Source organism: Dermacentor silvarum, chromosome 3, assembly GCF_013339745.2.
Source record: "Dermacentor silvarum isolate Dsil-2018 chromosome 3, BIME_Dsil_1.4, whole genome shotgun sequence".
Classification (NCBI taxonomy): Eukaryota; Metazoa; Arthropoda; class Arachnida; order Ixodida; family Ixodidae; genus Dermacentor; species Dermacentor silvarum.
Window position 1 is genome coordinate 182,454,539 of NC_051156.1, and position 15,126 is coordinate 182,469,664.

Genomic DNA, 15,126 nt, shown 5'->3' on the forward strand with positions numbered 1-15,126 from the left:
TCTTTTCGCCTTCCCAATGCCTCCGCAGTCTCCCCGCTTCCAACGCAAACGAAATGAACCCCGTGCACACGTTACTCATTCAATTAGGCCTCCGGTGTATCCAAGCGACCGAGGGTCCGGTGGTTCAGCTTGCGCCTGCGTCAACACGCAGCTTACTCGCAGTCATGTCAGCCGCAGCTGATCGCCCTTCGACTAATTCGACGCCATTTCGAGCGGGGCAAATGAGGGGTGGGGGTATAGGAATTGTTTCTCGCTTTATGCATTAACGTATTCGCTATACGAGTTTGCCCGCCAGAAGACAGTTCGCGGACCTCTTTCCAGCCGGTCTGTTGAGGACGGGACAGTCGTGGCTATTCTGTATCCGAGTATATATATAAATACACACTCGACGCGTATCCCGCATCTCGAAGGATATGTGCAGGACATCAGGGCTTCTCCGCTGGTCGCTGCTCCTATGGATGCTTAAAGACGACGCCGCTTTGGCCTACAAGTGTTCAGGTCAGTGCAGCGGTGACGTACTGCATACGCCGGAAATTTGCTCAATAGCATGCGATATATGCCACTCTATATATACAGGAGTGAACGCGAAAATCTCTATTTGCTATTCAGAGCGGATGTGTATGTTATTTTTTTATTATTATTTGTTTACAGTTCACATGCATAATTAAAAAAAAAGTCCGTGGCATGCAGCCTAATTCTTAAGCCTGATTGGTCTGAAAGGCTGACACTATATTTGCACGAGAAATTTAAATGCGTAATGGACTAATTATCGAAACATCGCTAATTTATAATTTATTTGCTTTATACGGCACATACATATTCTAATGTATCAATTGTAGACAGTGATTTCGCAAGGCATATGCCCTTGGAAAACATTCTGAAGATGACGCGAGTTTACGTTCCCAAAGTGTGTGCGACGAAATGTATTGATATTCTAGTTATTTTTGAACTTCAGTGCATAAAAAAAACGTGAATTTTTTTAACAGTAAGTGAAAAAATAGTGCGTGTACTTACCGCAAGTTTGGCGACGTTATCTCAAAACTTGTGCTATAGTTTCGAAATTCGTTCCAATAGTATGCCCGTTGAGAAGTCACCCACTTCAATTCGTTTATATTACAATATATGCGGGTTTAAGTAACGAGTGAGAATATGATTAGTGAAATGTTGGTGATCCCGTTCAGCTGAACAGATTTCAGTATACATATAGAATTTATTCGCTTACAATGCGAGCGGTGAAACGTAGTAGAATATAATTGGTGCAACGATGCCACAAAGCGTGGATCGGCTCTTCATGAATGTCGCGCGCAATTAAAGCTCTCTCATTTAAACGGCCACTAGAGAGAGAAAAAAATAATTTTAGCTGGATTAGTAAATTGCCCTTATTACCACAAGAAAATGCTTAGTACGGAGCTTGTGTCACACGCGAGAGGGCGCGCCACTCGGCGCTATATGTGACTATTTGTCACCACCCCTTTTTAAAAGGGATGTCAATAAATAATAATCACCATCATCATAATCGGGGCCACAACGCGATGATAGGATGATAATCCGACAGACGACAGCTCACGGGGCATCAATGGAATTTCGCCACTGTCATGCATGCTGTCTGTCGAGCACGACTTCATTTCAGCTGCTGCTCTGTTGGAGAGCGCTTCCCGCGTTAATTTTAACGAAATACCGCTTATAACAATGCCCGTTTCTTGTCCCGATGAGCTTGTAATAATAAGGATTTACTATATATGACGGTGATGTCTTTTGGCCTATTTCAGCCCCGGTATACGGTAGGATGAGTGATCACAAAAATGCACGTTTTTAAGGCAACTCACTTTTTTTTTTTTTTCGAGTTCTTGTAAAGAAATGGACTTGGCGTAGTGCAGTGCTTCCATGACATGTATGGGAGCAGTAAGTTTTCGCTGAGCTCGACCTACTTACTGGACGCGCGCGAGCTCGAAGAATCGTGAGTGAAGTGAGCAGAACGTTTAATCAAATGGCCGAGAGATTGGCAATACTATGAATTGACCGCCTTGCAGGAGCCGCACATGGCAATTTGACAGGCTCAAATATAACACCATTTTCGAGGAAAGACGCTGCGGCTATGATTTCGTACTGTTGGTGCTAATCTTCAATAGGGACCTCTTTACAAAATAGACCCATCTTGCGAGTTCAACATATGATATAGACTATAGACAAAGTGTGCCTTAATTTCATCGCATCAGGTTCAATGTGGCATACACCAAATACTTTAAATGCAAACTTTAGTCATTAGACTTGCCGATGTGTTCAGTGTGCAGTGTTTCTAATGATCTTCAGTATGCTTTATGCCACTTCAGTCGATATTAATCAGACAGAGAATCTCTGAAGGCTGCGTTACCTTTGTACCCCGACTCTAGCTTAAAACTGCGGGGTCATCCTTGGGCCGTGGAGAACCAAGGTAGCTGTGAAATCTTTGTAGATATTTGCCAAGATATTCACGTATGCCTGCTGTACTCATTGATTACGCAATGCCTCTTTGACTGCCTGTATCTCTATTGAATCGAATGCCTTTTCATAATCTATGAAAGCCATAATCTATGTAACGCCAGTAAGCTGTTCATAGTGGACAGCTTACTTCGTATAGCTGTCCACTAATTTGCTATCCCAATCGTTGCTTCGCCTTTCGGGCGAAACTGCGACCTTCTTTTTGAGAATCACGGACCTTAATGTGACTTGATGAATAGTTTGATTTGTGCGTGTCTATAGGTGTATATGCCGTTTGTGTGTTTGATCACTGTGTACGTCATATACCGGGTGTTTCAGCGAATACTTTCAAAACATTTTAAAGGTTGCCTGTGGCAGATAGTACAATTATAGTTCATGAGCTTAAAACTGGTGTCATTCTGAGAATTCGATCCAAGTGTATACATAAGGTAATTAGTTAAAAAACTTAATTAGGGATTTTTTTGTTATTTGGTTGATTATGCATTTCAGTTTTTTTTTTTTTTTTTTTTTGGGGGGGGGGGCAGTAATGTCGCGCCTCTTCGAGTACACCAGTACACCAGCTGATGAACTAGAATTGTGCTATCTGCCACAGGCAACCTTTAAAAAATTTTTAACGTGTTCGCTGAAACACCCTGTATGTTTCACCCAACAACTGAAATAGCATGCCAGGCCGTCGGCCAGGCAAACACCTTCATCTTTAGTTAATCTCAGAATTGAGTGGAGCACGCTATAGGGCGCTCTTCTATACACATGTATGTGGCACTGACATTTTCAGAAGTCTCTGACATGGTGTTCGACCGGGCTTCGGAATGCGTCCTGAAGGTGATGCACCCAGTCGTGAGTAGTCCCGAGTTTTTGGTACCCATAAGCTTGCGAAAACATCATCCGCGCGTATACATATACAGTCGAACCCGGATATATCCAAACCTCGTACACAGAGCTGCGCGCTCGGGCCAATTCGCCCCCTCATTGAGGACGCCTTCTCCCAAACGGACTACGCTCATGTTACCCCTTGGCAGTCTGCCAAAACAAGCCAAAGGGTATCCCCTCCTGCCCATGGTACGACCACCTGTCCCCCTGCATCATCTCTGCCCACCGTAGACAGTAACCAAACCACTGTCAAGGAGGTTACTCCTCCCAACCAAGAACTCACACGAGCACCCAGACAACGGCGCCGCCGCTATCAGCCGCTCCAGCGCGAACAGCCTCGGCCACAGCACGTCGCTCATTCCAACCCGCCTGAAACTATTCTGTTCAGGCCCAAATCAAGAACAGCGAACTTCATGTCCGCCACAAAGGACGCCATCGCGGCCCAGCTCTCCAAAGTGCCTGGTGCTAAGCGTGTCCGCATTAACTTACGAGGCAACGTTGTTGCCGTGGACTGTGAACCCAGTGCCGATTCTTCACCACTCCTGGCTGTTTCTACCATTTGCGGTGTTGATGTGAAGGCCAAAGCTGCCAACAACAAAAACGTCTGCACCGGCGTCGTCTTCGGTGTCGACCCCACCTTCGATTGCGACACTCTCGCACAAAATATCGAAAGCTCGGCCCCTATTGTCGCCTGTGCGCGCAGCGGCCGCAACCTGGTAGTCAAATTCGCCGGCAGTACAGCCCCCTCGGAAGTTGCTCTCTTTAAACAGCAACGACCTGTGCGCCCACGACGCCCCCGCCCACTCCAATGCACCAACTGCGGGAGGTACGGCCACGTTGCACCCACCTGCACAGGGCAGTCTCGCTGCCTCCGCTGCGGCGGCTCGCACAGCATGGCGGAATGCACGGCCCCCCACCCCAAATGCATCAACTGCAACGGCCGCCACATAGCCACCGAACCTCGCTGCCCCCGCTGGCAACAAGAGCGGAAAGTTGCGGAAATTATGGCCGCAGCTCCACAGCCCATCTCCCGCCGTGAGGCCGTGAGTGCAGCAAAAAAACTGTCAAGTTCCGCTGCATCCAAAACGCAGTCCGAAGCTCGTCCGAGTACCCACGTTCAGCCCGGCCGCACTTTCAGTCAAGCCCTCACAGGCCAACCTGCCCTGACGCCGCCCCCTCAGCCACAGAACGACAACTCTGACTCGCAGAAGGATGTTGTTATCGCTGCTCTCGCGGCAGCCGTAAAGGCCCTCCTTGGAACCCTCCAACACGACTCCCCCGTCCACCAATTGTGCACAGCGGCGCTAGCCGCCCACGAGGCCCTGACTCATCATGGCTAACTCTTTCGCTCCACGGCCGCGGATACTGCAATGGAACGTCCGTTCCTTGCGCTGCCGCCATGCGGAACTCGCGGGTGAACTCCTGCAGAGTAAATACGATGTCCTGGCTCTGCAAGAGACTCATATTCGCGAGGGGGAACTCACACTTCCTGGGTTCATCGCCTACCACAGTGCCACAAATTGTGAACTCACCACATGTGCCGATCACCCCTGCGCCGACTCGTCACATCCTCCCGGCCGCTCACGCGCATCACTCTACATCCGTGCACAATTGCCACATGCCCTCGTGTCTGTGTCGGATATCCAGTGCACCGGAGTTGAGTGCGTTGTTGCCACTGTCCGCGTCGGTTCTGTTGACACCACCGTCGCCTCCATTTACGTACGGCCGGCTCGGAGGTGGGATTGCCACTTCCTCAATCGTCTAGTCGTCCGCGTCAACGGTGACCATGTTTTGTGCGGGGAATTTAACTCCCACAACACATCCTGGGGGAGCGGCCACACGGACCCTAACGGGCGTGACCTCTTTGATGCCATCCATGCAGCTGGTCTCCTCGTCATCAACACGGGCAAGCCCACCTTTGCTCGACGAGGAGTCAAGAGTCGCAGCGTCATCGACCTCTCACTGGTGTCGGAGCGCTGTCACTACGAGTGGCACCGAAAGCCCGACACACAGGGGTCCGATCACTATCCCATCGTCCTCGAGCCTCTCCACAATGCTCACCAACAAGTGCGCACATACTGTGTAGTGAACTGGCCTCGTTTCCGCGAACTGTGTGCTACTGTGCCAGTCGCGTCAGACCTCTTCACACACATCGCTGAGTGCGCCAGCAGTGCTTCTGTTTCCTGTGCTGTGCCCGCCAACACACCTGCTCCGGACATCAAACAGCTCAACCTTCGAGCCGCTCGCCGGAGAGCACAACGTGTAGCCATTCGCACCACCAAACCCGAACACTGGACCCTCTACAACCGTATTGATGCCGTGTGTCGTCGTCACGCGAGGCAACGCCGCAACGAGAGCTGGGCTGGGCTCTGTGCCACTCTGGATGACCCCCGAAACCAGTCCCGATGCTGGCGCATCCTCGGTGCCATGCTCCGTCCAAAAGTCCCCCGTTGCCCGGCCCTGTCAATCGCAGTCGCGCGTCACATCACTTCCGCCCAAGTCGCCGAACTGATTGCCGACAACTTCTGCGTCCTGCCTCATGAACCCGCCTTTGCTCACGCCGTTTCATTGGCCCCTCCCGACGAAAACAAATGCGAACTTTTTGCACCTCTCCGTTACTTCCCTACACAGGGCATTAGAGACGAGATCCGTGCATTGTGTAGTGATGACTTCACCATTTACGAGCTCACATTTGTGCTCCAAAGCCGCAAACGTCGGTCTGCACCGGGAAGCGATGGCATCACCTATCAAATGCTTCGCAACCTCGACCACTCTCAACTCCCTCACCTCCTCGAAGCTTACAACGTCGTTTGGCGCACCGGAGTCATTCCAGCCTCGTGGAAAGAAGCCACCGTTGTGCCCCTCCTGAAAAAGGGCAAACCAGCCTCCCAGCTAACTTCCTACCGGCCCATTTCCCTCACCTCCGCCGCTGGGAAAGTTCTCGAGGCAATGGCGCTTCGTAGGCTCGACTGGATCGCCGCCGCACTGGACTTCATTCCGCCCGAAATGAGCGGCTTCCGACGGCATCGTGCGACCGCTGACTGCCTCGCTGACGTCATCGCTACACTAGAAGACGCCAAACAACGAGGGTATGTCGGCTACCTTGTCCTACTAGACGTTAAAAGCGCCTTTGACAACCTCCCGCACGACACCATCATGGACGCACTGCGCGCCATCCGTGTTTGTGACCGGCTCTTGGCCTACGTGTCTGCCTTCCTTAGCGGCCGCTCCTTTCGTGTGCGCGTCGGGGGCTCGACAAGCTCACCTCGCTCCATCTCCGTTGGTGTCCCTCAGGGGAGCGTCCTCAGCCCCTTCCTTTTTAATCTTGCACTGGCACGCCTTCCCGACTTCATCCCGCGCACCCTCCCTTCTGACGTCCGCCTAGCCATTTACGCTGACGATTTGGCTCTCTTCGCTGTTGGTCCCACGTCAAGCGGCACGCAGGTTCGTCGAAGCATACAGGGTGCCATAAACGCCATCGACTCCTACCTCACTGGCATAGGACTCAACCTATCGCCTAACAAAACCGAGGCCCTGCTCGTACACCCCCAATTTCGCGGGCGCTACCAGACTCCTCGGCTCCATCTGCGCGGTGTGCTCCTCCCGTGGTCCCGCAGAGTTCGCTACCTGGGAGTGCTAATCGACCACAGGCTCAGCTGGAAACCAGCCGTAGCGGCACTCCGCAAGGGCTCAACCAAAGTTGCAAACGCCGCGCGCTCCCTCCTTGCTCGAGGCCGCGGGTGTTCCCCGCAACTAGCCCTCAGGATATACAACGCCGTTGCCACCTCAAGATGCCTTTACGGACTTCCTCTGGCATCTCTTAGACCCTCCCAATGGGAAACTCTGGACATGCAACACAGGCAAGTCATCCGACAACTATACGGCCTCCCACGCACCTCACCAATTGGTCCCACCCTCGCGGAAGCCAAAGACTTCCCCCTGTCCGTCAGAGCACAATGGCGCGCTCTCAATCACGTCGAACGGCTACAACGCACCCGCCAAGGACAATACCTTGTTCTGCGACTGCACTCCCTCACCCACTCCTGCATGGGACGGCGAGCAGCAGAGTTTCACTCCCTGGTGCCCACCCCCTACTGTGGCTGGCTCCCCCCCACTCCCCATCGTCACCGCCCGCCCGTCATTCACACAACCATTCCGGGTGTAAGAAGCAAGCGGAACACCCCCACTTGCGCAATTCTCCAGGAAGTCGCCGCCACTTTCGATGAAAGACTTTTTGGCCGCGTAAAAGTGTTCACTGACGGCTCGGTTCTCAAGAACGGCTCCGCAGCAGCAGCCTGCACCATCCCAGAGCTGTCAACCCGCAAACAGTGTCGCCTTCGCGGCAGTTGCTCCTCAACTCTGGCTGAACTTGCAGCACTTGACCTGGCTGCCGACCTTGTTCTCGAACATCTCCCACCTGCTGTCGCCATACTCACCGACTCTCGCGCCGCCCTACAAACCCTTATTAAAGGGGAAAGAGGCCCGCTCATCGGCCAACGCCTTTCCATGAAGTTCGCATACGCTCAACAAAATGGTTGCGACCTTCTTCTTCAATGGGTCCCATCACACGCCGGCATCGAAGGAAATGAACTGGCGGACGACCTTGCCAAACATGCACACGACCAGGACATACCGTTTACTGACTTCGTTTGCCCGTTCGACTCTGCCCGCCACACAACCTCTAATGCCATCAGAGCCAAACACCCCGACGCGCGAGTCGCCTCCGGTGCTCCGCCTCGTCCCCTACCGAAGTTGGGGCTCTCTCGAGCCGATAGAACATTTCTTCTCCGACTTCGCGTTGGTTGTGCCAAAACGGCCCAGCGAGTTGCTCATCTATCCGGCACCGGCAGTTCTGTCTGCCTCAGCTGCAACGATGACACAGATGAAACCCTGAGCCACATTCTTCTTGAGTGCGCCGGCTATATCCACGCCCGCGACTCATTAACAGCCGCATATCGCCGCCTCGGACTCCCATCTGACAACGCGGACGTTTTGCTTTTCCCCCGTGGTCACCCTTCTATAATCAAGCGAGCTTTCACAGCTTTGCTTGATTTCTTTGAAACCACGACACTCTACACGCGGCTATAGGCCCCGTTTTCGCTACTTCTTCTTCCCCTCTTCAGGGTCATAACGCTCTCCTCTCTTCACTCCTCACTCTTTAACTCCCATTATCCCTTCCCCGTGCAGTGCTGTTGAGGTGACCTCATAACGAGAGACAGTTACGGCGCTGCACTTTTATCTTCACCCTCATTTTAAAAGTCACTTACTACTACCCGGATATATCAAACCTGAAGGGGATCACAAGAAAGTTCGATATATAGGTAATTCGATATATAAAATAAAAATTCTATACAAATATTTTCAAGAGGATTTTACTGTTAGTTATACAAAATAATTCGTTATATGTGAGCTCGATATATCCGGGTTAGATTGTACTACGAACTATAGTATACATGTGCCCTCTTTTTCGTCCCGCTACTTGTATCTCAGATGCTAGAGGCGTTCGGGAAGAGCCAACCCTCTGCTATTACCGCTTCTGGGACGCCGGACCTTCAGCAGGTCAAGCAGGCATGGAACAAAAGCTGCACCACTCAAGCCAACAGCATTGTACGTGTTTGACCCCATCGCTGTTACTGCCTAGCACGCGCGCTAAAAAGTGACACTTGGCTCCGTGTGCCACTTCGCGACGTGTACCCTAACAGCAAGGACACTTAGGTTTCATTCATTTAGTTGACGACTTAATGTATCTAAATGCAAGGGAACAGAAAAATGTTTTTCCCGACAACCATTGCATCTATTTTTATGGGGTATGTTGCATTCAAAAGAAAAAGCTAAATTCCAGTGACTATCAGAAGCAGATTGCTTATTTAAGCCCGTGAGTAGTCCCGAGTTTTTGGTGCCCATAAGCTTGCGAAAACATCATCCGCGCGTATACATATACAGTCGAACCCGGATATATCAAACCTGAAGGGGATCACAAGAAAGTTCGATATATAGGTAATTCGATATATAAAATAAAAATTCTATACAAATATTTTCAAGAGGATTTTACTGTTAGTTATACAAAATAATTCGTTATATGTGAGCTCGATATATCCGGGTTAGATTGTACTACGAACTATAGTATACATGTGCCCTCTTTTTCGTCCCGCTACTTGTATCTCAGATGCTAGAGGCGTTCGGGAAGAGCCAACCCTCTGCTATTACCGCTTCTGGGACGCCGGACCTTCAGCAGGTCAAGCAGGCATGGAACAAAAGCTGCACCACTCAAGCCAACAGCATTGTACGTGTTTGACCCCATCGCTGTTACTGCCTAGCACGCGCGCTAAAAAGTGACACTGGGCTCCGTGTGCCACTTCGCGACGTGTCCCCTAACAGCAAGAACACTTAGGTTTCACTCATTTAGTTGACGACTTAATGTATCTAAATGCAAGGGAACAGAAAAATGTTTTTCCCGACAACCATTGCATCTATTTTTATGGGGTATGTTGCATTCAAAAGAAAAAGCTAAATTCCAGTGACTATCAGAAGCAGATTGCTTATTTAAGCCATCTATATATTTAATAAAGATTGCCGAAAATTACAAAAAAACGAAACTATTAAGTTTACAACTTTGTCACTAAACAATGAAAAAACAAATCACAATCCTGTAGACTGGACCTAATTGCACATCTAAATAGGTCATAATTGGTATATACGTATAAGCTGCTTTGAAACATACAACTAACTTGTGAGTAGGACTTTTGCAAAAACTTCGTAAATATTGTAACGAATTCACGTAACCTGTAAACTTCATTTCGAATTTGTCGGCTTTAGATGGCTCCAACGGAGGCATTTTACAGAACGGCGATATTTCTGTTTATTGCGCAGGGTCACGGATTTATAAACTTTGTGCTTCTATTATAATAAAGCGAATAGCTTTCTTGGGCTCTTGCGGTCGTTTTCGTGGTCGGTGGACTCGGGCTAGAGAAGGCGACAAAACGCGCCGAGGGAAAGGGCGCGTGATCTCGGGCAACAGAGTTGCGAAGAGGTGCGGTGGAGGGAGGGGTTTAGGGGAGGGTCTGCACGCGTCGCGCATGAGCTCTCACCTAACCCGAGTGGCTGAGAGGAAAGAGGAGGAGGAGGGGGGCGCTGGCACTGTGGCTCGTTCACCAGGACAAGGCGAGGGAAATGGGACATACTCTCTAGAAAACTTAAGAAAGGGTAGTGGTTTGGGCTAGTTGATATGTTAATTAGCGAGTGCTACACTATAAATTGACACCCTCAAAAGTGAATAAGGGTTTAAATCTGTCGATAGCTCGCGCCCTTACACCCAAAGAAATTAACCGACGATTACGATACTCCCTAATGCAATATTTGAACGCAGCTATATACGTACGTGCTTTCATTTCGCGATATATTGGCTGGCGCGGACACCCTGTCGCGTGCGGCACATCGCAAACGGAGCGAAGTGTGGCGCGACTACCTTGATAATCAGGAGATCGCGAGAGGCAGCGCGTGGGCGCGATTCACAGCAGCTGCTGCAGACAGACCTCCGCTCATGCAGCGCTTTGTTTCCATATATATGGTATCGGTGGACGCGCTCGCCGCATGCCATGGTTAGAGTGACCTAGCCATGGTGAACAGTCGACAGCGCGCTACTCTGGCGCCATGTCGTAGCGGTCGTTGCCGCAGAGCCCGTCTTGCGCGGCACTATGCCTTTCTTATCACGCTTTCGCCATACCCTCCTCCTACACTCTCTTCGCTATTACCGTCTTTCATTCCCCGCTGCGCTGCGGTTCGCAGTGCTCGTTCGCTCGGTTACGCCGAAGGACGACGCCGACGCGAAACGCAGAAACGGGCGCTAAGAGCTGCGCTCTAAAAGGATGTAAATGATTTTACAGTGTATATCGCTAAGCAAAGGACGAAGCATTTGTCGAGTTGTGGTCGTCCGCCGCTCTGTATACTCATTTGCTTAGCGCTCTCCCTAATTACGAGTTTCGAAGAGAGGCAAGGGGGGGGGGGGGGGGTGTCGCGCGTGAGCTCTCACGTAACCGAGTGGAGGGAGGAGGAAAGGAGAAAGGGAGGGGGCGCATTGTCGATCGTTCGTCGCGGCAAGGGAAAGGGCGCGCGCGTTTTCGGGCAAGCGAACGGCGGGGAGTTAAAGGATCAACCGGAGGGAGAAGGGCAGGCTGACACTCGCTCGTTCTTCGGACGTCTCTTTCTCGCTGGCAGCCAGCCCATCGCGGACGATGCGGCGGACAAGATTGGATAGCGGATTCTCACCCCTACCCACGAAGTATACACCGCATGCGCAAGCCAGAGTTCCATCGAACGCTGAAGGCGTTGACGCCGACACGCCAATCATAGCATCAAGTGGGCGCGTTCGCTCTCCACGGCTGCCACGAAGGAAGTACGGGAAAGCAAGGGAAGGCGCCGAGTGAAAGGCTGCGAGCTCTCGGACAACCGAGTTGCGGCGATGGGCGGCAAGTCGCTTGCTTGTTCAAGCCAGACCTTGAGCAGCATTCTAATAAAGTTGTTACCACCACCACCTTGCTCAAGCTATTGGCTTGCATTGGCTACATCGTCGATGGTTTCTGCATAATTTTTCGAAACTTACAAATTTTTGGCAATTAAAAAAAAAAAAACAGGCACTATATCAAAATTCTGCTGTCACTAGAATTTCGCTTTCTCAAATCGACCAAGTCGTCTTCTCATTAAACCTATCTGCGTTTTACATATAGTTGAATAGCGAAATCGAAGTTAGCCCCGAGTCAGGATTCTTTGGTATACAGTTGTTTGAAGATGTAAGCACCACCCAAGGAGTGTTCTACCGCAAAATTAATTTGGGAGCACAAGGTGCCAGGAGGCGAAGTACCCTTCCCGCATCAGAGCTCGCCTTCGATGGCAGCTTCGCGTGATCTGCGTTTCACGGGGGTCCAGATATTCGTCTGCCCCTGGTTACTCATGCGCTGCCCCGCGGGACGAGTGATGTAATACCTGAGGAAGCCAACTATATATAAAAAAAAAAAAAAAAAAAAATACGCGCTGCCTGCCGCTTCGTTCGCATTGAAGCGACACGCAGCGCGAAGTTGCTCGCTGCTGCAAGCTCCATCTTGAAAGCGATCGTCTTACGGGTTGGACGGACGTAGTTTTCTCGTTGGGCAAGCATAGAAATGCTTACGCATTTAATAAAATGTCCTTAATTAAACGCTAATCAAAATGTTCCATTTCGCCTGCGCAATCACACCATGTGCTATTAGGGTCCCTATAGATGATGAAGCGCACGACACGGGCCATCCCGCGGCGCGAAAAGCGCAGGCACGAGGTTACGCTGTCAACCAGGCTGGGGGGGCTATTATGTAAATGTCCACCTAGTGGACATGTCCATTTCGTCTGCTGCTGAAGTGCTGATTGGCTGGGGGCGTCCGTCTCTTTCTGACGGGTACCTCAGCCCAGTCAACAAAACTTCAGGACCAGACGAACTGGACATGTCCAAGTGGATACTTACAGAATAGCTGCCCCCCCCCCCCTCCCCGGAGCACATATTGTTCGGTTCCCGAGTTCCGAATGATAAGCACAAACCAAGAGCAGGTCGCCAGCCCATGCTTTGTGGGAACCAGTTTGACATCTCGCTACATCCAACTCAATGGCTTTGCAGTACTCTGTCCAAGCCAAGAGGATAGCACTTTGTCGATCAGCCTTATATGTTACATTACAATGCAAGGTACAAGAGATCTAAAAAAAAAAAATACATATATGTTGCATTTCAGACTGAACTACTGGTGCCAAGTCAAACCGTAAGTACACTGCAATTAAGTGACCACTATCCTCAATGAACACGACAATCCGTTTTAAAGGGGCCACGCCACCAAATTTTTCAGCTTGAACAATACATGGCATGGTAAACCCGAGCTGCGCAGCAAGCTGGGAAAATTTCAGTGCATTCACTGCAGTAGAAATTTTGCATTGGAATTCTATGGGGATGGTCGGGAGGCGTTATGGCAGTTTCAGTGTGCAGATGAAGTATGCAGACACCATCAGATAAGCAGGTCACAGAAACGGCAAGGCATTTTGGATAAGACGTTCACCTGTATCAACATTCGCTTTAGCTTTATGCGTCCAGCCAAGCTCTGGTCATATCCATGCACTTACAAGTGCATGCACTAGTACATTCTAGCATGCCAGAATCTGGGCACATGAATACCTAAAGATAGCTGGTCAAATTGACACAAAATCGCAGCATGTGCTACTGATACCCATTTCCAACACTGGTCTATAATGCAGTTGAACTGTAATGCTGTCTAGGAATACTGAAAGGACACTAAATTAAGTGCGTTCTGTTAACGGATGTACCTAGTACATACTAGCCTCATAACATGGAGCAGCGCAATATGACGGGGACCAAGAATAAGAAGACACATACACAGCACTAACTTTCAACTAAATGTTTTATTTGATCGCAAGTGTTATTTATACAATGGTCCCCGCCGTGTTTCACTGCTCCGTCTATTATGAATCCAAACTAGCTCGGCCTCGTGCCCTAGCAAGACATGTTGGCCATCAAGACAGTATATGAAAATGGTCTCTGGTTTCAGTTGCAAGAATTGCTGGCAAATTGCAATGGCAATGCCCTTGCTAATCCGTGTTATATGTTCAGGTTTTAGTAATGTTCTCATCCAGGCTCTCTGAACGCTAGTGACGAGTTGTAGATTTTGATTCAGTTCTGTACATGCCCGAACTTGTATCCAGGACTGCTTTACGTTCAGGGCTGCTGCAGCCATGAACAGATGGGCAATTGGTTAGAATGCTAGTAACATTTCAATCCTTCCCTACCCCCTCCCACCTCTTCAGGATGAAGATAAAGCCAGGTTGACATTCATGGTTGAAACCTGCCTCAACAGCACTATTTTCACCACTCAGTTCGAGGTAAGTTTACATTTGTTGTGCAATGCATTCAGGAAACACTCCATGCTAAGTTTCATTGCAGGCATCAGCAGCAGCTAAATGACAAGAAGCTCAACGCACTTGTATCGAGAAACGGATCATGTGCACTGAGATGGACATTACCACTGCAGAGCCAAGGAAGATTGTATAAAATTTTGGCAAGCTATAAAAAGAAACAATACCAGTTTAATGAACAAAAGAGCTTTATTTGGGTGCACACAAGAGTTACACTATACACACAATGTAAGGTGATAAGCAAGTGCAATTAAAAAAAAAAAAAGCAACGTGGAATGGCGCACCAGATCAGTACACGAGACAGTGTCACTTGAAAGTACATATGTCTTGACATGAAGGATGGCGGAACTAAAACAGTTTTCTTCATGAGCACGTACTGTGAAGTCGATGAACGGGATGAAGGAATTGATACAGGTCAACAAACATGATGGAGCAACAAATGCAGCCAACGGAGGGTCAACACCACTTCACAGGCTACTTTCTCTAGTAAGGTCGTGCTCTCCTGTCGCCTCTGTCTCCGCTGGAAGAAAAAAATTAAACATAAACCATTACATGTAAGCATGCTAAATGCACTTAAAAGTACTTAAATCTCAACAAGCTGTACGGCACGAAGATGACTTGATTCTCAGGCGATCACTTTTGGAGATAGTTTCACTTTTGCGAGAATCTGCTCATCCCGGCACGGAACACTTCGAAGTAATGGCCGACAGCTCTCCTGGCGCTGATATCGAGCTTAGGACAGCGTCAGAAACATGTCGGGGACGCTTTCAGTGCCGAATCATGCAAAATTTTGCAAAAGTGATCGCCCAAGGAAAGCTCAGCACCCTCTTCAGACAG

The 15,126-nt window shown here is 49.7% G+C and overlaps 2 protein-coding genes across 10 annotated transcripts in view; one reads left to right on the top strand and one right to left on the bottom strand.

The window, feature by feature from the left end:
• LOC119446213 (uncharacterized) lies at positions 1–14,611 on the top strand. 7 transcript variants are annotated; one of them, XM_049664004.1, is made up of 6 exons: positions 1–498; positions 3,254–3,315; positions 9,515–9,631; positions 13,101–13,127; positions 14,182–14,256; positions 14,318–14,611. In XM_049664004.1, exons 1-6 carry the CDS (start codon positions 414–416, stop codon positions 14,336–14,338), a joined length of 387 nt encoding a protein of 128 aa, XP_049519961.1. In that variant the 5' UTR covers positions 1–413; the 3' UTR covers positions 14,339–14,611. The 7 variants fall into 7 exon arrangements, with proteins under 7 accessions (XP_049519961.1, XP_049519958.1, XP_049519962.1 ...); XM_049664001.1 differs by lacking the exon at positions 9,515–9,631 and adding an exon at positions 8,839–8,955 and having other exon boundaries at positions 14,182–14,611; XM_049664005.1 differs by lacking the exons at positions 9,515–9,631; positions 13,101–13,127 and adding an exon at positions 8,839–8,955.
• Positions 14,460–15,126, bottom strand: part of LOC119446212 (RNA-binding protein cabeza) — a 16,874-nt gene continuing 16,207 nt past the window's right edge. For all 3 annotated transcript variants that reach the window (XM_037710575.2, XM_037710574.2, XM_049663996.1), the window contains one exon: positions 14,460–14,809. In XM_037710575.2, coding sequence (XP_037566503.1) covers positions 14,773–14,809 — 37 coding nt within the window. In that variant the 3' untranslated portion in view covers positions 14,460–14,772. The remainder of the gene's footprint in view (positions 14,810–15,126) is intronic.

Bases quoted from the DNA above. Each gene is read 5' to 3' on its own strand.
- LOC119446213 (XM_049664001.1), top strand. From the start codon at position 414: ATGTGCAGGACATCAGGGCTTCTCCGCTGGTCGCTGCTCCTATGGATG. The intron at 8,956-13,100 runs GTACGTGTTTGA...GTTGCATTTCAG, and splicing joins CCACTCAAGCCAACAGCATT to ACTGAACTACTGGTGCCAAG. The intron at 13,128-14,181 runs GTAAGTACACTG...CCACCTCTTCAG, and splicing joins TACTGGTGCCAAGTCAAACC to GATGAAGATAAAGCCAGGTT.